Source organism: Helicoverpa armigera, chromosome 1 (assembly GCF_030705265.1).
Source record: "Helicoverpa armigera isolate CAAS_96S chromosome 1, ASM3070526v1, whole genome shotgun sequence".
Taxonomy (NCBI): domain Eukaryota; kingdom Metazoa; phylum Arthropoda; class Insecta; order Lepidoptera; family Noctuidae; genus Helicoverpa; species Helicoverpa armigera.
The window spans coordinates 2945730-2967500 of NC_087120.1; the positions used below are offsets into that span (position 1 = coordinate 2945730).

The 21771-nt window shown below is 38.9% G+C and overlaps 3 protein-coding genes across 3 annotated transcripts in view; all 3 read right to left on the bottom strand.

Annotated features, from left to right (window-relative positions):
- LOC110379473 (laminin subunit alpha) overlaps positions 1 to 4727 on the bottom strand; it is a 48730-nt gene extending 44003 nt beyond the window's left edge. The window contains exons 1-2 of the mRNA XM_049847413.2: positions 4428 to 4727; positions 506 to 652 (exon numbers count right to left, since the gene is read on the bottom strand). Of these exons, the coding sequence (XP_049703370.2) occupies positions 506 to 652; positions 4428 to 4712 (432 nt within the window). The 5' untranslated portion in view covers positions 4713 to 4727. The remainder of the gene's footprint in view (positions 1 to 505; positions 653 to 4427) is intronic.
- Positions 4728 to 4819: 92 nt separating this feature from the next.
- Positions 4820 to 13670, bottom strand: LOC135118011 (uncharacterized). The gene is made up of 3 exons (XM_064038813.1): positions 13177 to 13670; positions 11629 to 12504; positions 4820 to 8029 (listed from the first exon to the last, which is right to left on the bottom strand). The coding sequence occupies exons 1-3, from the start codon at positions 13349 to 13351 to the stop codon at positions 7713 to 7715; spliced, it is 1368 nt and encodes a 455-aa protein (XP_063894883.1). The 5' UTR covers positions 13352 to 13670; the 3' UTR covers positions 4820 to 7712.
- A 6903-nt stretch (positions 13671 to 20573) lies between these two features.
- LOC110379471 (uncharacterized) overlaps positions 20574 to 21771 on the bottom strand; it is a 5903-nt gene continuing 4705 nt past the window's right edge. Inside the window, exon 4 of the mRNA XM_064036832.1 lies at positions 20574 to 21647. Within this exon, the coding sequence (XP_063892902.1) occupies positions 21331 to 21647 (317 nt within the window). The 3' untranslated portion in view covers positions 20574 to 21330. The remainder of the gene's footprint in view (positions 21648 to 21771) is intronic.

Below are 21771 nucleotides of genomic sequence, written 5' to 3' on the forward strand. Positions count from 1 at the left end.
GAGGCACAATGTATTCAAAGGAAGGACCTTATAACTGTTGTCTGTATCTCTGGGTCGTGACCGCCGAGGTCCATCGTGGAATTTGACTTCATATCTCAAGGATTGTAAACGATATACGTATTTATTAAGAGTTCATTCAATTATATCCTGTGATTTAACCCCCATTATTTTATCCCGCGGTGTGAGGGTCCCGAGAGCACTTATTTCAACATTCGATTTAAAATAAGCGTAGGTACCTTCATTGCCTTCTGCTTGGAGACAGTTTTTTCGCCACACATGTCATATTCATTTTTAATATTTAAATATAAAGTACAATTATTAAAGTTTTCAAGTGTAATTGCTTAAAACAGTTAAAGCTCGAGTTCACTGATAACATAAACGCGTTAAGTCGCGTTTAGGCTTTAAGTCCGCCTTTGTACGTTAACAGTATTACTATGAATTTTCACGTTCGAGTTTGTTGTCGGGGAATTCGGGTCTAAAGTGACTTCCAACAAGTGCTACGTACCTGTCCAAGATCGATGGTGAGGTTGACTTCATTGTACTTCATGCCTCTGGAGAGAGGGGGACTCTGCCACCATGTCTCCGAGCTGTCCACGGCATACTCCGGAGGATGCTTCTTCGCTTCGTTCGTGGCATCACAGATGTCACACACCTGTACAAAGCAAAATATTTTACTTACAATTACACTTACACGTTTTTTTGTATTGTTAGTCCTCTTTTTACACGTAAAAGCTTCGGTAGTTGGGAATTTTGAATGTTATCTGCATAGAAAGGTTTTGTAGTTCTCGAATGCTGCTACTAATTAAAGCATCTTTATGAAAGCAACTTTAAAAAATATATATTAAGTAGTATCAATGTGGAAGTAAAACAAAGTTTGGGTAGAAGTGAAGATAATTTAGAGCCCAAATTACAACTTTAAACCAAACTTAATGTCATTCTGGCTAGGAACGTGGGGAATTATGGCATAAAGACCTACAGGTATGATGCAAGGAAGTAACACGCATGCGCGATACCATCGACCAAAAGGGCTACAGTCAACAAAATCAACAGTTTTTAGGAATAAAATCCAGTCAATATTAACGAGATTACATAATTAACTGTTTCTACAAAATGATGACTAATGAAACTATGAATAATAATTGTGGCATGTCAAAGTCCCTTACGCTTCTATGTGAATACGAGACAGACTTATAACCTTCGTAGCGGCATCTCCTTCACGCAGTGCAATCAGGATGATTTTAACATAATAACTGATGCGCTCCAGCTTCGCTACAAGATATGAGAGAAAGATAGTATAACGAAGTGTTAGTAAATAAGACCCATTTTCACTGACGTAAAATTAATGTGTAGTTCCCACGGGAGGCTGTTGCAGAACTAGTAATGACTATAAATATATAATCATCAAATCTTTGTTGTTTTGCTGAGTTCACAATTCACAGTCTCACAGTACACAACGAACATTTGTATTCAACACCATTCACGAAACCTCTAATACAAAAAAAAATGACGAACAAAAACACGCTGCAATTGAAACTATTGTTTTTACAAAAACAAAGGGTCCTAAACCTGAATAGGATGCGCGCGAGCATTTGGCCGCCATATGTCCGCAAAAAAGCCACGAGGAAGGCTATTTTTTTTTAATAGCCGAATTTCTGTGAATTGGCCTAAGATGCTTTTAAATTAAAGAGGAGACAAAACGAAGAATATGGTCACGTGTTTGTGATTATATAGGCTGACTAAAGGTATTAGACTGAGGAATTACTGGCCATGCAGAAAAAAAATGACTAGCGGAGATGCCAACGCAATATCTCCTAAGAAAATGCGGGTGTTCGGAGGACGAAGAAGTATACTAGTTGAGCTAGTTCCACCCTTACACGCTTCCCATGGTACCCACACATTACTTTCTACAATCTTTGGCAGATTGGTTTGTCAAGCACTACGTCTCGCAGCTTAACTAATTGATTGGAAGCCATTAGCCATTAGAAAGATGGTCCCTTGAATTATAAATCCATATTTTTTTCTTGGTTCGTTGGTACCTATGTTTATTACTTAAGTCTTTTGTAACGGAGTACTTTCCATTAACAGTGAAAATATTGTCTAAATGTTAAACCATACACTGGCATGCAATGATGTATTCGAAAGAAGACGGACCTTACTAAAAACATTATTAGAATTTTAGAATAAATGATTCAAATAACAGTAACAGTAAATTAACAGAATCGAAATTAAACGTTCATTCATGAGATAGACAGTTCAAAGTTTAAAGATAACGTTTGTATGTAGCTACTGTGCCGTTAGTTATCTTTACCTAATTTTAACTTGAACAAAGATTTTATTTCGAATCTGTAAATTGTTAGATAGGATTGACACATTAACAGAAAACAAGTTATAATTATTAAACTAGCTTCCACCCGCGGTTTTAACCGCGTCCCGATATAACTGTCTCCCGGGAACCTATGTCTTTCTCGGGAGTCCAGCGGTTCAATGGCATAGCTAATGGAACTGGGATTCATTTTTTATATAGTTATGTATATTGATAAAAGTTTCTACGTTTCAACAATTTAATATTAATTGTCCGAGCATGTGATGTGAAGCAGTGAGGTTGAAATTGTCAGTTTAGAGCTTTACAACCTAACGTTGGCTTCGGCCAGATGTTGTTTACATCACCCCGCGAGAACGCAGAATATACTTAGTTATAACATATTCCGACTAGGACTGATTTTGTTAGACTGGAATCAAGTATTGTATGAGAACCCCGATAGAAATTAATTGGAGGTGACTATTTTACTAAACATGCACGTTCGGGGACCAAAATGTGAAACAATTGATCATCATCCTCCGAGCCTTTTTCCCAACTATGTTGGGGTCGGCTTCCAGTCAAATCGGATGAAGCTGAGTACCAGTGCTTTACAAGAAGCGACTCTATCTGACATCCTCAACCCAGTTACCCGGGCAATCTAATACCCCTTGGTTAGACTGATGTCAGACTTACTGGCTTCCGACTACCAGTAACGACTGCCATGGATGTTCAATGATAGCCGGGGCCTACAGTTTAAGGTGCCATTCGAAACACAGTAATTGGTGTCTAAGATACACTTACAAAGTACATACAAACTTAGAAAAGTAGTTGCATTAGTACTTGCCTGACCTGAAAATGTGAAATAATTGACTGTTGATAATTTAAACTCAATATGTTTTGCACGGGAAAACAGTAGGTATTTTCCTACTATTTAATGATATTATTATGTATACTATCATTCATTATAAACCTTACTCTTCAGTAACTCTATCTATTAAAAAACCGCATCAAAATCCCTTGCGTGGTATTCAAGATTTAAGCGTAAGACAACGGGACAGAAAAAGCGACTTAGTTTTATACTAGGTATGTAGTGATTATAATCACTCGGAGCGGATATGTAGCTACTTGAGTGAGAACGCAAGCAACTCCGCGAGTTGGCTTGTAGGTACTCTAAAAGCACCCAAATGGTACTATTTCGTAAGTGCGTCATGGATCACATGAATTCAAGAGCTTTTAGCTACCGGAGCATCGAACTCGTTATCAGGCGGACGCTGTGCCAACGGAACGGAGATAGCTTATCATTCTCTTATCAACGGGTTACTGCTTGTTCTACTCTGTACAATTATAATTACTAGCCTATGAAGTTTAAGCTTGTGGCATTATAAATGGAGAAACCATTTCAACAATAAATTCCAAAACTATACGACACTTATATCGTATCATCGCAGAATTATATTTGGAGCCATAGACAAGTTCATTCATCCAGTAACATGTCCATGTTGACCGATCTACGTGCTGTTGGAAGTTGCTTACTAATAAAAAACCCGAGAGAATTCTAAAGACTTACCAGGCAAATACTGTTATTTAAATCCTAATAAAAATATCTAACGAGGGAAAACAATACGTTTAAAATGTGTACATATTATGTCTCGGAAACAATAATAGAGGATTGCAATAAACCCTGTTTTAACCGCGACCTAAACACAACCGCTAGTTTTAAATGTGCAATACGCGATTAGGCCCTGACCCCTTAATATTGTGGTGCATTACTTTGTTGCACTGCTTCAAACCACGCCACAAATGTATGCAATAAAGGCTAAATTAAGTTTAGAGAGAGACCAATAATGGATGACCAATGTGTGCGCAGACGCCGGAAGGGATGATTATAATATCACACAACAACAAAATGCAGTGTAGCAGACTAAACGGAATTTCCAACAAATTGGGAACAGTGAACAAGTTTTACGAAGCATGGTCTAAATGCAAAACCAAAATTCATATTAAAACAACCCAGGAACGCATTGCAAAAACACTAAAACTTCGAAATTAATAAGTAGCAAAACCGTCGTAACTGAAAGTGCAGTATAAACTCATTCACAAAAACACAAAAATATAAACAATTTCTCACCTGTCCTTGAATGACATGCTCGTCGTGGTCTGCGTTTGCGCCGACCAATTTACAGTATAGCTCTGGTCCTTCATCTCCGCAGGTAGCCGTGGCCGTAATCTTCTTTTTCGACGCTAAGTTGAAATACCTCGGAGTCAATACTTCTGTGTGTACGAGAGCCGCGTACACTAATACTATTAACGCTACGTGTGCGCCCGCCATGTTGCGCGGACGACGGCCCGGCGCCGAATGCGGCCTGAGCGCGAAGGGTCGCATCGCTTTTTTTGTTGAACGAGGGATACTCATCTCTGCTTTGAGCTTGATTCGGCGATTGAATGTTTAAATAAAACGATTGCAATAAACCCTTCAGTAACCTAACCCTAATTTTGAGTTTGGAGGATATCTCATTTTTGAATGACTCTATGCTAGAAATTTGGACTTTGATTTGTATGGAAACTGCTAAGACAGCCAATTAGCACGGCCGAAAATGGATCGATCAAAGAATTATGTGATGTTATACCTAAGTAAGGATGGATTTACACAGTGCAAGCAGCTGGCACATGATGAGGCACATGCCCAGGCTACATGCATTTTTAAAAACGTGCGGATCCAGCGATTCGCGCATGTAACAAAGCACAATACCCGCCCGCTTGCTCTTGTCACTTGTCACTTGCATATGTTAACTTGCTCCTGCTACTTGCACCGTGTACATGCACCCTTAAGTTTAGCAGTTAACTTTGTGAACAATACTGAAATATCGGCATTATTACCGTATTTAAACATACCCAGCAGGCCCAACATAGGCCAACATAACTTTGTACAAGTGAATAACGTAAGCCACCATCTTGATTTATATTATCTAGAAATTATTGGTGCCTAGCCCTCTTCATAATACACTGAAAAATAGACTCATCATACGTATCAAAACTGGATTTGGCACTAACGCGATAATATTGATAGCATTATTAAATAGCTAAATTCATCATCATCTGCCCAGAATTTACGAAACTAAGCTAGAGTCAGTTTTCAGTCAAACTGCACGCAGCAGAGTACTAGTGTTTTACATACAGCGACTGCTTATCTAACCTCCACAAACAAGTTACGCGGGTAACTCCTTGGCAAGACGCTTTGTTAGACCATTTTGCTTCCGACTGCTCGTAACGACTGCCAAAGATGTTCAAATGGCAGCCGGTACTTAAAATGTTATCGTGGCTTCCGAACTCGTACTGACAAAATGCTCGCCCATTCACGGACTGAAAGCGCCATGCGTTCCTCGATCGATCCACCAGGGTTTGATTTACCCACGAGCTCTTCCGTTAAATAACTAAAAAATATAAACTCCTCATTTTAGTCACATGATTTATTAAACCTCTGAATAACAGTCAAGTGTGAAACGGACTATACAAAATATTCTAACACAAGGAATAAAAAAACACTTTTTATTAACCCAATCAATAAGACTCTTGACATCATAAAAAGAGCTGAATTTTGGTGGAGACCTTGCTCACCATTATAAATAAAATATCAGAAGTATCCATCAGAGGTCAAGGCTTTGGCATTTTTCCTTTTTTCGAAAACAAGAAGTTTTATCAATAATGTCAAAGGGACCGAAATTGTAGATCATTAAATTATCTACAAAACGAGCAATATATTTTTTCAATTTGGATATATTTTTTCTCCGATGCGACGATTGATTTGCATCCGTGCCATATTCAAGGACGTAATTATGCTAATGATTTTCAACCCAAATCAACAAAAAAATTGGTACGTAATTTTTTTTTTCGGAATTCCGTCAATGTCATCTGGCCGTATTTAAACTTGGCGCGTGTGCTACTGGCCTTAAAACCATGCTGCGCCCTCACACAAACGCAAACACAAAGCATACGCAACGATTATTCATAAATTTCATTCATAAAATTGGATTACTTCTGAAATACTACGACATTACAATGACAAAAAAAGCAGTGTATATTAGCTATTTCCCGTCTACTGTAATTCCAATCGATTATTTACGTATTTTATGTCCTCCTCCTGACGTATGGCACAAATGCAAATCAACACCTTTTACGTACGTGTAGGTACGTTAGGTCAAAGATTTTTCTAACCATGTATGAGTTAGCTAGGGCAAGTAGTCCAATTAGGCAGATACAACTTCAAGAAAGAGGTCAACTACCGAATCCAACTCGGCTGGGCAGCGTTCTGGAAACTGCGCAATGTCTTTTCGTCCGACATACCTCAGTGCCTCAAGACGAAAGTCTTCAAACCATGTGTGTTACCAGTGATGACTTACGGCTCCGAAACGTGGTCTCTCACTATCGGCCTCATCTCAAAGCTCAACGTCGCTCAACGAACTATGGAGAGAGCTATGCTCGGTGTTTCTCTACGTGATCGAATCCAAAATGAGGAGATCCGTAGACGAACTAATGTCACCGATGTAGCCCACCGGATTAGCAGATTGAACTGGGAATGGACAGGCCATATTGCTCGCAGAGCAGATGGCCGATGGGGTACTCTACCCTTTCAAAAATTTTATTTTCACATATTTTAATGGCTTTAATTTAAAAAAAACATGAATCCATGAATAACGGGTACAAGGTAAAGTTTGACGTAATCTGCATATTTATTGACAATTCATAGGTTTAAAACAAAACTTTCTGTTTTCGAAACAGAGCCAAAGGTCTGGACCAGCATTCAGCTCCGTGCGAATTAAAGTTTGGCATTATATTTTTAATGTCTAATATTGACTGGGCTATACACCCATCGCCGAAGTGAGATACTTACGAAAAGAAAGGAATCATCTAAACTATGTGTCCTTCCTTACTGATCTTCTGGTAAGGGTATGCCTGAAAGTCTCTACGAATGGGTACCTCTCACACAAATTGTTGTACAAAACACCCGCAGCAAGGTACCCCATAAACACAGATAGTGCAAAGAATTTCGGATACGAATCTTAATATTATAATTAACATTCGTTTTACATATAAAATAACGCTAGCTATCTCATGATACATTCCTCTATGTCGTCACATTCAACGCACAGTTAGCTACAAAAGTAGCTGAACAAAACCAAATCTTCAAAACTGCTAAACAGGTGTCGTACAGAATATTTATCCACTTTTTTTGGGTGGGTATGGAAAGAAAGAAATGTTAAGTAAATGGTGTTTATGTTGTTAAGAAATGATAACCCTTTACTTTGCTAGGACTTTTGAAAATAGAGTTGCGCAGCCACTTTTGGTTGTTGTCATTGAAGTGATATATGTAACAGCTTGATCGAGACTTGTTTTTGCTTCTTATTATTGATAGTAGTTACATAAATATTCTTAATGATGATGCTAAAAATAGTGAATAAATATAATTAGGACATAAAGCTCCGCTCTGGTTACAGTAGTCACCGACACACACACATACGTGATATCTAGCATACAGGGTGATAGCTCTGCTGAAGGGTGTCAGTGAAGCGTGAGGGCTCGACACGCAGCCCTCAGTCATATAGTGCATAGATTTTTCTAACGCACTGAATCTGCTGGACGCGAAGCTCTTACCCCTGAGAGGATTCATGGTTCGGCAACCTCGCTCATTGTACACCTCGGCACCGATATCAAGATAACGCTTGAAGCAACCTCCTGAAAAGAAATTCACAATTTCTTTTAGATCCTGCTGTCGCGAAAACTATATTCTCAAATTGTACAGTCAGCACCAAAAGTCGATGAACAGAATCAACATGACAAAACACCTGTTCACAATAAAATGCCATAAGTTATAGTCGCAACTAGGAAACAAAATGGACTGTACACCAGAAACTTACAAAAGTCGTTAAACACGAGTATTTCAAAAGTATCTGTGCACTAGTATTCCTAAAGTCGCTGTACACCATCAATCCAAATGTCGCTGAACATCATTGTATCAAAAGTCACTAAACAGCAGTAAATACAAAATTAGGTTAACAAAGTGTATTTTTAATGTTGCCGTGTGTTAATCTACTTTTGACGCTTATGTTGTTCAGCTACTTTTGGGACAGTACTTGCTTGACCTTACTAATGTATGGTAACTCGTTAGTATCTATTTCAATAATTTTAATAATTATTTTGGAAATACACTCTTTTGCAAAAAAAGCGGGCACCTATGCGAAATCTTAGTTTTAAGGACTTTACGTGTATTTCAAAGGGTTTTAATGATTGTAGTATGTTTCTAGCATCAAAAGGGTTAGCCAAGCATGCGTGAGAGTGTATTCTATATTTGAATTTTGTACAATTGCTAGCCAAGCAAGTACTGTCCCAAAAGTAGCTGAACAACATAAGCGTCAAAAGTAGATTAACACACGGCAACATTAAAAATACACTTTGTTAACCTAATTTTGTATTTACTGCTGTTTAGTGACTTTTGATACAATGATGTTCAGCGACATTTGGATTGATGGTGTACAGCGACTTTAGGAATACTAGTGCACAGATACTTTTGAAATACTCGTGTTTAAGGCGTCGAATTGGTCAACAATAATTCCATAACCGGCACGCGCATCTAAGGCGCCAAAAGGGGTCGGAGCGTCTGAGCGGGGCGAGGATAACAATACGCGCGCTAGCTTATAACTAAAAGTCGTAAGCGGCAAAATGGTTTTGTAATTTTATTATTTAGAAAGAATAATTTGAAAAAAATTCCTTCTACAATTTTAAAGAGTATGTATATACTCAACTACTAAAAAAGTTAAGAGGCTTAAATCGGTCCCGTTTGCCCATAATATGTGAATCTCTTTTTAAAAAGAGGTATGTTTGATATATTTTTCTCTGTTATAAAAGTTACCTAATCATGTTTCTACGTCTAACAAAATAAGGTTCATATCATGAACTTTCAGGTAACCAAGTTGTATTTTGATCCGTTTTGTATTTACTGAGAAAAGTTGAGATCCTTGACGCCAAAAATTCCAATTCGTCCTCTTTCCTCTAGGTCCCTCAGTGACGGCGTTTGATGCTGAGTCAGATCATGTATCAGGAAACAACCTTTTGTACTTTACACCCAAACAAATAAGATCTGTTATCAAAAACATGAACAGAGGTAAATCTCCTGGTCATGATGGACTCAGCATCGAACATTTCAAATATGCAGGTTTTCATCTACCCAGAGTCCTCTCTTTGTTATTTAATTTGTGCATTAGTCACTCGTATCTACCAACCGACCTAATGAAAACTATTGTCGTGCCAATAATTAAGAACAGAACAGGAGATATATCTGATAAGGGAAATTACCGCCCAATTTCTCTTGCTACTACTGCGGCTAAAATACTGGACAGTTTACTTGACTCATGTTTAAAACATCACCTACAACTTCACGACGCTCAGTTTGGTTTTCAACCCAAACTTTCAACTGAAACTGCAATATTGGCTCTCAAGAATACTGTTCAGTATTACACAGACCGCAAAACTCCGGTATATGCCTGTTTCCTGGATCTCTCCAAAGCCTTCGACCTTGTGTCATATGATGTGCTTTGGAGAAAGCTGGGGGACAGGAATGTGCCAAACGAGCTCCTTAGGCTATTGCAGTATTGGTATGCTAACCAAACAAATAATGTAAAGTGGTCTAACAAATTATCTAATACATATAGGTTAGAATGCGGTGTAAGGCAGGGAGGGCTAACGTCTCCTAGGCTTTTTAATGCCTATATAAATGACCTCATAGACGAGCTCAGTAGCATGCGTGTTGGCTGTTCGGTTGGTGGTGTAAACATCAACAGCATCAGCTATGCAGACGATATGGTGCTGCTGGGCCCGACTCCAGGTTCTATTGCATCAATGCTGAAAGTCTGCGAGAGCTATGCAGCTAAGCATGGTCTCGTGTATAATGCGAAAAAATGTGAGTACATGATTTTTAGGGCCGCTGGTAAATGCCCTGATCAGATACCCATTTTTACCATGAATGGCATGAACATAAAAAGAACAAATAGCTTCAGATATCTCGGGCATATACTTACAGACGACCTTAAAGATAATGCAGACGTTGAAAGGGAGCGTAGGGCGCTGGCGGTCCGAGGTAATATGTTGGCACGTAGATTTCACCGTTGTACCGATCAGGTTAAAATTACGCTGTTTAAAGCGTACTGTCAAGGTCTGTACACGGGGGGTCTATGGATCAGCTGTACCAAAAGATCGCTGGACGCCCTGCGTGTCCAATATAATAATATTTTTAGGATGATGTTGGGATTACCCCGCTTCTGTAGTGCGTCGGAAATGTTTGCGGAAAATCGAACCGATGACTTTTACGCCTTAATAAGAAAAAAAACGGCATCAATAATAACTAGGATTCGGGCTAGTAACAACAGCATCTTAAAAACAGTGGCGGAGAATCTGTACTCTCCTATCTTTAGGCATTTTGTGAAGTTGGTAGTGAGTATAGCGTGAGGGTAAATTGGTGTAATATGTTTAACTACTAACAATAAATTTAAGTTGTGTTTTTACTAACAAAATGGACTGTGTATTGTCTGATAAATAAAGATTATATATATATATTAACGACTTTTGTAAGTTTCTGGTGTACAGTCCATTTTGTTTCCTAGTTGCGACTATAACTTATGGCATTTTATTGTGAACAGGTGTTTTGTCATGTTGATTCTGTTCACCGACTTTTGGTGCTGACTGTACCTATCTATAGTTCAGTAAACAAATGCGTGAGCACAACATTTTGTTACTAAGTAAATACAAAAACACGCGCATATGTGTATTTTGAAAGAGCGAGTAAAGCGAGCATTTCATTCGTCTAGCTAGTGTCTCAGAAAATCAGTCACGAGACAGAAAATGCGAGCGGAGCTGCCGTAACATTTTGTTATTTTTTAGGATTCAAAAAATAACAAAAAGATTAAAAATAATGTAGTCCGAACATAGGTGTATAACTTTTTGTTGGCTGGCAAATTCACAAGCAAGGGGACATAGCTTCTGAAAGCGCTACCGAAGCAAGTGCGACTTTTTGTACATATTTGAACTCAAGATGAAAACACTCGATCACTAGGTGCCCTAGACTTATTGCCCTAAGCAATTGCTTATGGTCTAATCCAGGATGGCTTAGGTTACTCTTAATGGTTGCCTTTAATTAAAAAGTTATTTAATGCAGTAGCATATTTCTCCAAAAGTACGTTCAATGGTAGGGTTTCCTGCAATACGCGCGGTTGACGGATTTCCTTCTGTTTGAACAAGTAATACATAAAAGACAGGATATCTGAAAAAATGAGCCATATTACCTTTGAAGAATTTATCTGGAGACGGGTCAAATTTAGGGGTTCCTTTACGCTTGATAGATTTTTTTATCTCACAAAATACCATGTATTTTTTTCTTAAATGATAATATTTGCGATCTGGGTGTTCAAAAATGTGGTAACAAGTTGGTACGTTTGGAATTTCTGTTACGTTCAATCCACATTGATAGCAATGGACAGATGGTGGTTGAGTAGTCGTTCGTTTTGTAGTAGCAGTGGTAGTACTAATAGTAGTGGTATTACTTGTAGTAGTAGTACTACTACTATTATGTTTCTCTCTAAGTATTCCGGGCGTCATAAAAATACTTTTTTTATTCACAACTTCTCTACTCGTTGGAATGGTGTGAATAAAATAATCAAAATCACTCATTAACACAGTGTATGTCCTTAAAGTTGATTGTGGATTATCTCCAAACTCATCTGTTTCTATATTGTCTTCTTGTTCCAAGTGTGCGCTGTCACCGGTAGTCTCAAAATTAAGAGGAATCCAGTTCATGCCTACATCATTATTATTCAATATCTGTTCATCATCTTCGTCCTCATCGCTATCATTCAGATCAACAGATTTTTTTTGTATGGTTATGTTAAGCGGGGGAAATAGACTTGCAAAAGTTTTTTTTATTTTTTTCTGGGTTGTCGTTGTTTTGGTACTAGATAAAGCTAGTACTACTTGTGGCCAAGCCTCCTCGTGATCATAAAAATTGTGCCAATAAGACTTTTTTGTAGGAACATATATGGGATGGCGTGATGAATGCTCTTCATGTTGTTGTCTTTTTTTCGTTGAAGGTTTCGTTTGGGAAGGCAATGCACTTTCTGGTTCTGATTTCGTCGTGCTGGTAGGTTTCCATAACGTTCTGTGCCCTGTGAACAAACTCGTATACACAAATTACTATTTTTAACTAACTACATAAATAAATGAAATAATTGTAGGTGCTGGTAAAAAAAACGCTAGTCATGTATTGTCATCAGAACTCAGAGCGTGTGCAAAATTTTATTCTAATCAAAGACCGGAAAGTGGGTCAAATTAAGATTCCAAGATTTTCTTACATACATAGTTACAACTGTTACAAGAGAAGTTAATATAAGCGTGTTAAAATAAATCATACATCCAAGCGCGGGTGACGGGGGACAGGCCTTACCTTTGATCCTTGACGTGATCACGGTCCGTACAGCTCAGTACAACTCAGCCGAAACTTAGGGTAAAGAAGAAGGCATCGTACCTTTATACCAGTTTATCGTGGTTAAGTCATGATTGTGTATCAATATAATTAGAATGCCCAGGAAATCTATTGTCCCGTGTTCAGGTACATGGAAAACCACTTTTAAACAAAAGAGCCACTTCGTCTGTCGCAGTGGGACCCTGAGACCCCTGAGAGTGTCAATCTCACACCGATCGGTAACCTTTTTATATTTTTGAAGTCCTTAAAGCAAGGAGACGTGGTGCCACTAGGGGAAGCTGCAGTCCTCAGCAGATAAATGAGCAAAATATCTGTGCATCATGAACATATGAAACTTAAAACAATACATAGTTACCTCTGTAAGGCTCGTATCTGTATACGTTCTTTGGCAGAATGTAGGATATAGTGGTGCCAGACACATGTTCCACAGGGTTCTTAACACGTGAAAGTAATGAGCCGTCAATATAAGACAATACACTAAAAAAATAAAATAACTCAAAATAAAGGTGAGATAAAATATTTGTAAACATTATAAAAAATATAATCCGTTTAAAACTGACGTGGCATACACCACGTCACCTAAGTGTATATATTGATATATTGTAGTCTTTGCACGTCACTTTATAAGACCGATAAGGATCTATTATGAATGCGGCTGTCAGATAAACTAATGCAAAGGTTTTCAATGGAAATTGTCGTTTGATGTACTACATTTTGAGGGAATGAGGGAAGCCTATAGCATAATGGCGCATCCACACATCCCGCCGGCTTACAGACCGCCTTGCCGCTGAATGCAGGCCGCCCGCTTACTAAAACATGAAACCAAAAGCCGCGCGTGCCGCGGCTGAGATGCGGCAAATGCCGGCGGCACGGCCGCCGGCCATGCCGCCGTCCGTGCCGCCGGGCATGTGTGGATGCGCCATTATAGCCTAGCCATATCATTTACGTATTCAAATATTGAGGCAAAAGCTTCTGGTTCAACAGATGAGCCCAAGTTTAATGGTCTTATCCAAACATTGAACAAAACAATACGCCCTAAAGAAGGCATTTTGGTTGATTGTTACACAAGCTTGCAGTTTCAGCCCTCATTAGGGTTGCTAGATGGCTGGGAAATCCGGGAATGTCCCGGAATTACGTGTCTTGCAGTCCCGGATTTCGAAAGCAGACATCATCATCATCATCATCATCATCAGCCTATCGCAGTCCACTGCTGGACATAGGCCTCTCCAAGTGCACGCCACTGAGATCGATTTTCGGCTACTCGCATCCAGCTCCTGCCAGACATACACTAGCTTTTTTCATTATGTTACTAGTACCAAGCCGCTTCCCTTCCTTTTTTAACCCGCCGAACCTCTAAAATCTCTTAAATTTACAAAATCAATACGATTGTTCGTTCTAAAGAAGTGAACCCAGATTTCTCAAATGTTTTGAAAACAGTCTTCAAAGACTGTTTTCGCAAGTGCAAAAAACGAAACTGGTGGTCGAGAATCATTAACATATCTGCATTATCAGTAAAAAAGTTTTTTTCATTTTTTTATCCGCCCTAAAATCAGCAAATTATGGATACCAACTATTATTACGCGCTTGGAGCAGCGCTCGCGTCAGTAAACTGGTTTCGCGTTGCCGCCGTGCCTACTATGACGACTGTGACCGTACAATCGGTTACAAAATAAACATCTTTCTCTATCAATAACTGTTCTTTTTTATCCTAAAAACAACAAAATTAAAATATACGTATCTATAAAACTTATTTAATTATAAGTTGACAATTTTATTCATTCCTGTATAGGTATATCTAGGCCAATTTATTGCCTTCAATAACCATGTGGATACAGAAATAGAAAGGCGGATAGCCGATGCCTGTAAACGGTTCTGGTCTCTCAGAGAAGTGCTAAAAAGTAAACAATACACTATTGCAATGAAAAGGAAAGTGTATAACGCATGCATATTACCAATCCTCACTTATGGATGTCAGACCTGGGCCGACACACAGAAACAAAGCCAAAAACTGACCACGTGCCAAAGAGTCATGGAGAGGCGTATGCTGGACTACACCATAAAAGACAGAAAGAGAGCTATAGATTTAAGCCAAATCACGAAACTAGAAGAGGTCGTAGTCAAAACCAAAAAACTTCAGTGGAGATGGGCAGGCCACATGATGAGAAACAGTAGGAATAAATGGACGAAAGACAATACGGAATGGAACCCTAGATTTCAAACAAAAAGGAAACGTGGAAGACAAAGAAAACGTTAGTCTGGTGACATAAAAAGGAATGCGGGTACACTATGGCATAGATTAACTCACACAAGAGTAAAATGGAAAGAGCTGGAGAAGGCCTCTGTGTCACAAGGCCACGCCGAAATCAAATCAGATAGGAGAAATTAAGAATAGTAACGGAATGATGAAATTATTACTTACAATGTTAATACAATTAGTTGCATGCTACAAACTTAATAATGAATTCTACACAATTATGTTGGCAATAGGCAAAAAGGCTTATAAAAAAATGCTACTAGATCGAGAGCTAGCGGCTGCCAGACCTTCATTATGTTATAAAGGCTTATTATTAAATATTGTGTGTGCAAGCAAGAATTGTCGTGGTGGCCTAGTGGGTAAAGAACCAACCTCTCGAGTATGAAGGTGTGGGTTCGATTCCAGGACAGGCAAGTACCAATGCAACTTTTCTAAGTTTGTATGTACTTTCTAGGTAAATCTTAGACACCAATGGCTGATAGATGTCGCTCTCGTATCGGTCTGTTCAGTCACGAAAGGCGTTGTATCACAGACAAAACCACATAAATCGTCTGCAATAGACGAAAAGGCCGTTGATGAATGGCTGATAAAAAGGTGAAGGAAAACATCTCGAGGAAACCTGGACTATAAAGTCTGAAATCACCAACCCGCATTGAGCAAGCGTGGTGATTAACGCTTAATCCTTCTCCGTGTGAGAGGAGGCCTGTGCCCAACAGTGGGACGATAAAAAGGCTGTAACAGTGCAAGCAACCGTCACTCAAACTTCGTAGTAGTATTTCGTTCATACGCGCTGTAAGGTCGATGTACGATGCACACAAAGTTTCAGCCTTTATAAAATAACGAAAGTCTGGCAGTCACTGGCTCTTGGGCTATATGTTGTCACAAAACCATTCCTACTAAGTATTTCTTATTTATTTGTTTGTGAAATATAGAATCAATAATTAATTGTTCCTTGCATCCCATATGGCCCCGTCTGCTTCCTTTCTGTTGTTCTTCTGCTATTATGTTGTGTTGTTCTATGTATTTGTTAATTTGTGTGTCATTGTCGATGTATTTTGTTTATTATGCGAAGGCACGTCATTGCGAAGGTTGCAGGTGGCAATAAATTCGGGTATACCTACTTTGTTGACCTAAAATTATTTCTGTTAAATTTTAAGCAATAATTTTGTGCAGTTAGTTGAATTTTTTATAACTGTGTTTTTTATCTAAACCGGCCAAGAGCGGGTCGCGCCGCGTTCGATGTAGGGTTCCGCAGTTTCCCGGGTATAGCTTATTCCTAAGATGGATTATGTACAGATTATATAATAGTTACTACGTAACAGATAAATCACTCCATACAAAAAAGTCCATACCTATTGTTATAAGCACCTACAAGTTCCCCAACTACCTACAAATTCCTAGCTGCGTTATAAAATGAACCTTAAAAGCTCGAGCGCTTGATTGTTATTCCAATGCGATAGCGCACAGTTCAAGCCCGGTTTCCACTGCGAAAGGGTAATGTGCGGAAAATGGTTAGGCGGAACGGACTCCTTTTTATTAAACGGTTTTATTTAGCTTACCCTGTTTGTTTTATTTATTATTCTTGGGTCAAATTTAGTAATTCAAATTTAAGTACCTTGCTGTTGTCAGATTGATCTGAAATTTGGTACACACCTTTAATTCTGATGACAATACAATATACTAATATCAATAACATTGTAAATCCAAGATGGCCGCCGGTACAAAATGGCGGATTACATATTTTTTCCACAACCACCTCAATATGGGTATCAAATGAAAGGGCTACTCAAGTAGAATACTGTCAGCAACCCCAGCGGGGCCCAACAGGGCCAAGGCCTGCCTGGGCTGGGGGATTGTTCGAAAGAGTTACCGTGGTCTTGATATATAAAAGGCCTACGACGAAACACAACGGTTTTTAGTCAGTAAGAGTCTGGCACTCCCTAAACCGCTGCTGACCCATATATAGAATGAGGAATATTCGGTAGGCATTTTCATTAAATACTAAAAACTAGAAAATAAAACATCGGTAAAAAAACTTTTAAGTTAAACGGTTTTATCTTATGTGCACTGAAAACTAGAAAATAAAAAAACTGTTACTTACCTATAAACCTACATAGGCGGTCCCGGTCATATTAGACTAAAATAAAAACGTGGGGCCCATTACCTAACTATTGCTGTAATACTTTCTTCTAGAGGTATAATAGGTGTGGATTTCTACTTACTATAATCGTAACTGGAGATTTTGACAATCAATAATCAGCCGTAGCGGCTTCACCAGCGAACGCCGAGCTCACGATCTACCAAAGTATAAAGATAAAGATATGCTTTGCCATAGGTAGGATTTCAGAGGGCCCCCACGTTTTTATTTTAGTCTAATATGACCGGGACCGCCTATGTAGGTTTATAGGTAAGTAACAGTTTTTTTATTTTCTAGTTTTCAGTGCACATAAGATAAAACCGTTTAACTTAAAAGTTTTTTTACCGATGTTTTATTAATGAAAGAGGTTTGCGTTTCCACCAACGAAGAGTTGGTCATTTGATTTCCACTGCAAAATGAAACTCAGATAGAGAAATGAGCGGACTGAGCTGAACGGAAAATGAGAAATGAAAAACGAATCGATAATTTCCACAGAGAACGAGTTCAGTTGAAGTTTTGAGCTGGTTGTGTGTGGTCGTATTTTTGCGATGTTATCGAGTGACACGGAATCGAGCGATGACAGTGATTATGTATACAGAAAAAAAGCACGCAAAGAAGATTTTGGCTGTGCCTGCTGTGTGTAAATTAAAAGGGGAATTTAGGCAGACAGCGAGCGAGTCCGTTCAGAACTAGTCGGTGCAGGCCTTGCGCAGCGGACTCTTTTCAATTTCTTTTTACTCGCTCAATCCGCCCCGCTCACCACTTTCTGTGTGGAAACGCTACTATGTAAATTGTAATTGCGAGTTGAACTGAGCGAGCTCATTCCTACTCTTTCTACACGCTCGGCTCTTTCCGTCCGACTATTTGTTGGTGGAAATACAAGTATGCAGTTTGCGTTTGCGAGTTTAACGAAGTCATTAATGGGTCCGTTCCGCTCGCGGTGGAAACCGGGCTTCAGTGACCGCAACCGTGCCGTGGCCGTGCTTAGGGTTGCTTCTTACAATTTATTAATATTTAAGTTGGAAAAAGAAGTTACGCTTATTTTAAGATAGCCTTTTTTTATAACTGAGTTTTTAACTATATATTGCCTACTAAATGGAGTATGGGTACATATTACTAAATATTACCTAATATATAAGCATAGGTAAGTACTTAAGTAATGCTTTCGTCAAAATCAAAGGCGGTTTCCAACTATTTTTCGAGCACAAGTGCCATACCCCATATGGCACTTGTGCTCGAATAACAAAACATAACAACTCCGTCGAGTGTTGATACATACCTACCTAAAATTGGTTTCTGCGTAGCGACACGCGTTATGTTCCGAGTCGTCATTAAGTTGGACCAGAACTATACCTACTTACACTCGAGATGTGTTTTGAGCTACAAAACTCACAATACAGTTTATATAACTAAGCAGGTATCTAAAGTAAAATAAGTACCTAATGATCTCTGTTGTTAAAATCATAAAGTAGATAAGTATTAATTTATTTTTTAAAAAAATTGAATTACTAGATAAGTTCATACATATAAAATATTTCGAAATCTTACAATAGTCGCCATTAAACCAACACAACTCAAAATAATCCATCAGTTTGTGAGGTAGCTTAAAAAACCTCATAAAAACCAACAGCATAACATGCTACGAAATAAAAATAATAATATTGGAGCGCGCGCGGCGCGTGTGACTGTTGAAAGCCCTGAGCCGCGTGGGGCTACCGGTAGCCCAGCGAGTGGTAGGCATTTATCGCGCGCAAGTAGGTATACTCTTTTGCAAAAAAATACGATGCGAGCCAAGCATGCGTGTGAGTGTATTCTAAATTTAAATTTTGAAGATTTGCTAAGAAACTTGTTAAACCTTGTTTTGGAATAATTCCTGGTTTATTGGTGCCTAGCCCTATGCCCTCATCATAATACACTGAAAGATGGACTCATCATACGTAAGGATCAGCTATCAAAACTGGGTGTGCAAATACTAACTGCACTAACGCGATAATATTGATAGCATTATTAAACAGCTAAATTCATCATCATCTGCCCAGATTTTACCCAACTAAGCTAGAGTCAGTTTTCAGTCAAACTGGACGCAGCAGAGTACTAGTGTTTTACATACAGCGACTGCTTATCTAACCTCCACAAACAAGTTACGCGGGTAACTCCTTGGCAAGACGCTTTGTTAGACCTTTTTGCTTCCGACTGCTCGTAACGACTACCAAAGATGTACAAATGGCAGCCGGTACTTAAAATTTTATCGTGGCTTCCGAACTCGTACTGACAAAATGCTCGCCCATTCACGGACCGAAAGCGCCATGCGTTCCTCGATCGATCCACCAGGGTTTGATTTACCCACGAGCTCATCCGTTAAATAACTCAATTAAAAATATAAACTCCTCATTTTAGTCACATAATTTATTAAACCTCTGAATAACAGTCCAGTGTGAAACGGACTATACAAAATATTCTATCACAAGGAATAAAAAAACACTTTTTACTAACCCAATCAATAAGACTCTTGACATCATAAAAAGAGCTGAATTTTGGTGGAGACCTGGAGCTCACCATTATAAATAAAATATCAGAAGTGTCCATCAGAGGTCAAGGCTTTGTCATTTTTCCTTTTTTCGAAAACAGGAAGTTTTATCAATAATGTCAAAGGGACCGAAATTGTAGATCATCAAATTACCTACAAAACGAGCAATATATTTTTTCAATTTGGATACATTTTTTCTCCGATGCAAGAGATAATGACATAGAAAATGTTTTCCATTGATATATATATATAGGTACGTTAGGTCAAAGATTTACCTAACCATGTATGAGTTAGCTAGGGCAAGTAGTCCAATTAGGCAGATCCAACTTCAAGAAAGAGGTCAACTACCGAATCCAACTCGGCTGGGCAGCGTTCTGGAAACTGCCCAATGTTTTTTCGTCTGACATACCTCAGTGCCTCAAAACGAAAGTCTTCAACCAATGTGTGTTACCAGTGATGACTTACGGCACCGAAACGTGGTCTCTCACTATCGGCCTCATCTCAAAACTCAACGTCGCTCAACGAACTATGGAGAGGGCTATGCTCAGTGTTTCTCTACGTGATCGAATCCGAAATGAGGAGATCCGTCGACGAATTAAAGTCACCGATATAGCCAACCGGATTAGCAGATTTAAGTGGCAATAGGCAGGTCATATTGCTCGCAGAGCAGATGGCCGATGGGGTCAAAAAGTGCTGGAGTGGAGACCACGGACTAGCAAGCGCAGCGTAGGACGTCCGACAACAAGGTGGACAGACGACCTTATAAAGGTTGCCGGAAGACGCTGGATCGCCCTATTCTTTAAAAAAAAATATTTTCACATATTTTAATGGCTTTAATTCAAAAATTTTGAATCTATGAATTACGGGTACAAGGTAAAGTTTGACGTAATCTGCATATTTATTGACAATTCATAGGTTTAAAACAAAACTTTCTGTTTTGGAAACAGAGCCAAAGGTCTGGACCAGCATTCAGCTCCGTGCGAATTAAAGTTATTTGAACAGCATTATATTTTTAATGTCTAATATTGACTGGGCTATACACCCATCGCCGAAGTGAGATACTTACGAAAAGAAAGGAATCATCTAAACTATGTGTCCTTCCTTACTGATCTTCTGGTAAGGGTATGCCTGAAAGTCTCTACGAATGGGTACCTCTCACACAAATTGTTGTACAAAACACCCGCAGCAAGGTACCCCATAAACACAGATAGTGCAAAGAATTTCGGATACGAATCTTAATATTATAATTAACATTCGTTTTACATATAAAATAACGCTAGCTATCTCATGATACATTCCTCTATGTCGTCACATTCAACGCACAGTTAGCTACAAAAGTAGCTGAACAAATCCAAATCTTCAAAACTGCTAAACAGGTGTCGTACAGAATATTTATTCACTTTTTTTGGGTGGGTATGGAAAGAAAGAAATGTTAAGTAAATGGTGTTTATGTTGTTAAGAAATGATAACCCTTTACTTTGCTAGGACTTTTGAAAATAGAGTTGCGCAGCCACTTTTGGTTGTTGTCATTGAAGTGATATATGTAACAGCTTGATCGAGACTTGTTTTTGCTTCTTATTATTGATAGTAGTTACATAAATATTCTTAATGATGATGCTAAAAATAGTGAATAAATATAATTAGGACATAAAGCTCCGCTCTGGTTACAGTAGTCACCGACACACACACATACGTGATATCTAGCATACAGGGTGATAGCTCTGCTGAAGGGTGTCAGTGAAGCGTGAGGGCTCGACACGCAGCCCTCAGTCATATAGTGCATAGATTTTTCTAACGCACTGAATCTGCTGGACGCGAAGCTCTTACCCCTGAGAGGATTCATGGTTCGGCAACCTCGCTCATTGTACACCTCGGCACCGATATCAAGATAACGCTTGAAGCAACCTCCTGAAAAGAAATTTACTATGTATTTAAGGGTTGCTATACGCATATGCGGGCCGGCGTCATTCGGCACTTTGGGCGGCAAAACCGAATAATGAAGATGAATGTTCGGGAATCTCTATGCGCTCGG

Coding starts and splice junctions, on each gene's coding strand:
- LOC135118011 (XM_064038813.1), bottom strand. CDS start 13,351: ATGTTTACAAATATTTTATCTCACCTTTATTTTGAGTTATTTTATTTT. Junction 12,505..13,176: donor CAGATACGAGCCTTACAGAG/GTAACTATGTAT, acceptor GTTTGTTCACAG/GGCACAGAACGTTATGGAAA. Junction 8,030..11,628: donor TCCAGATAAATTCTTCAAAG/GTAATATGGCTC, acceptor ATTTCTTTTCAG/GAGGTTGCTTCAAGCGTTAT.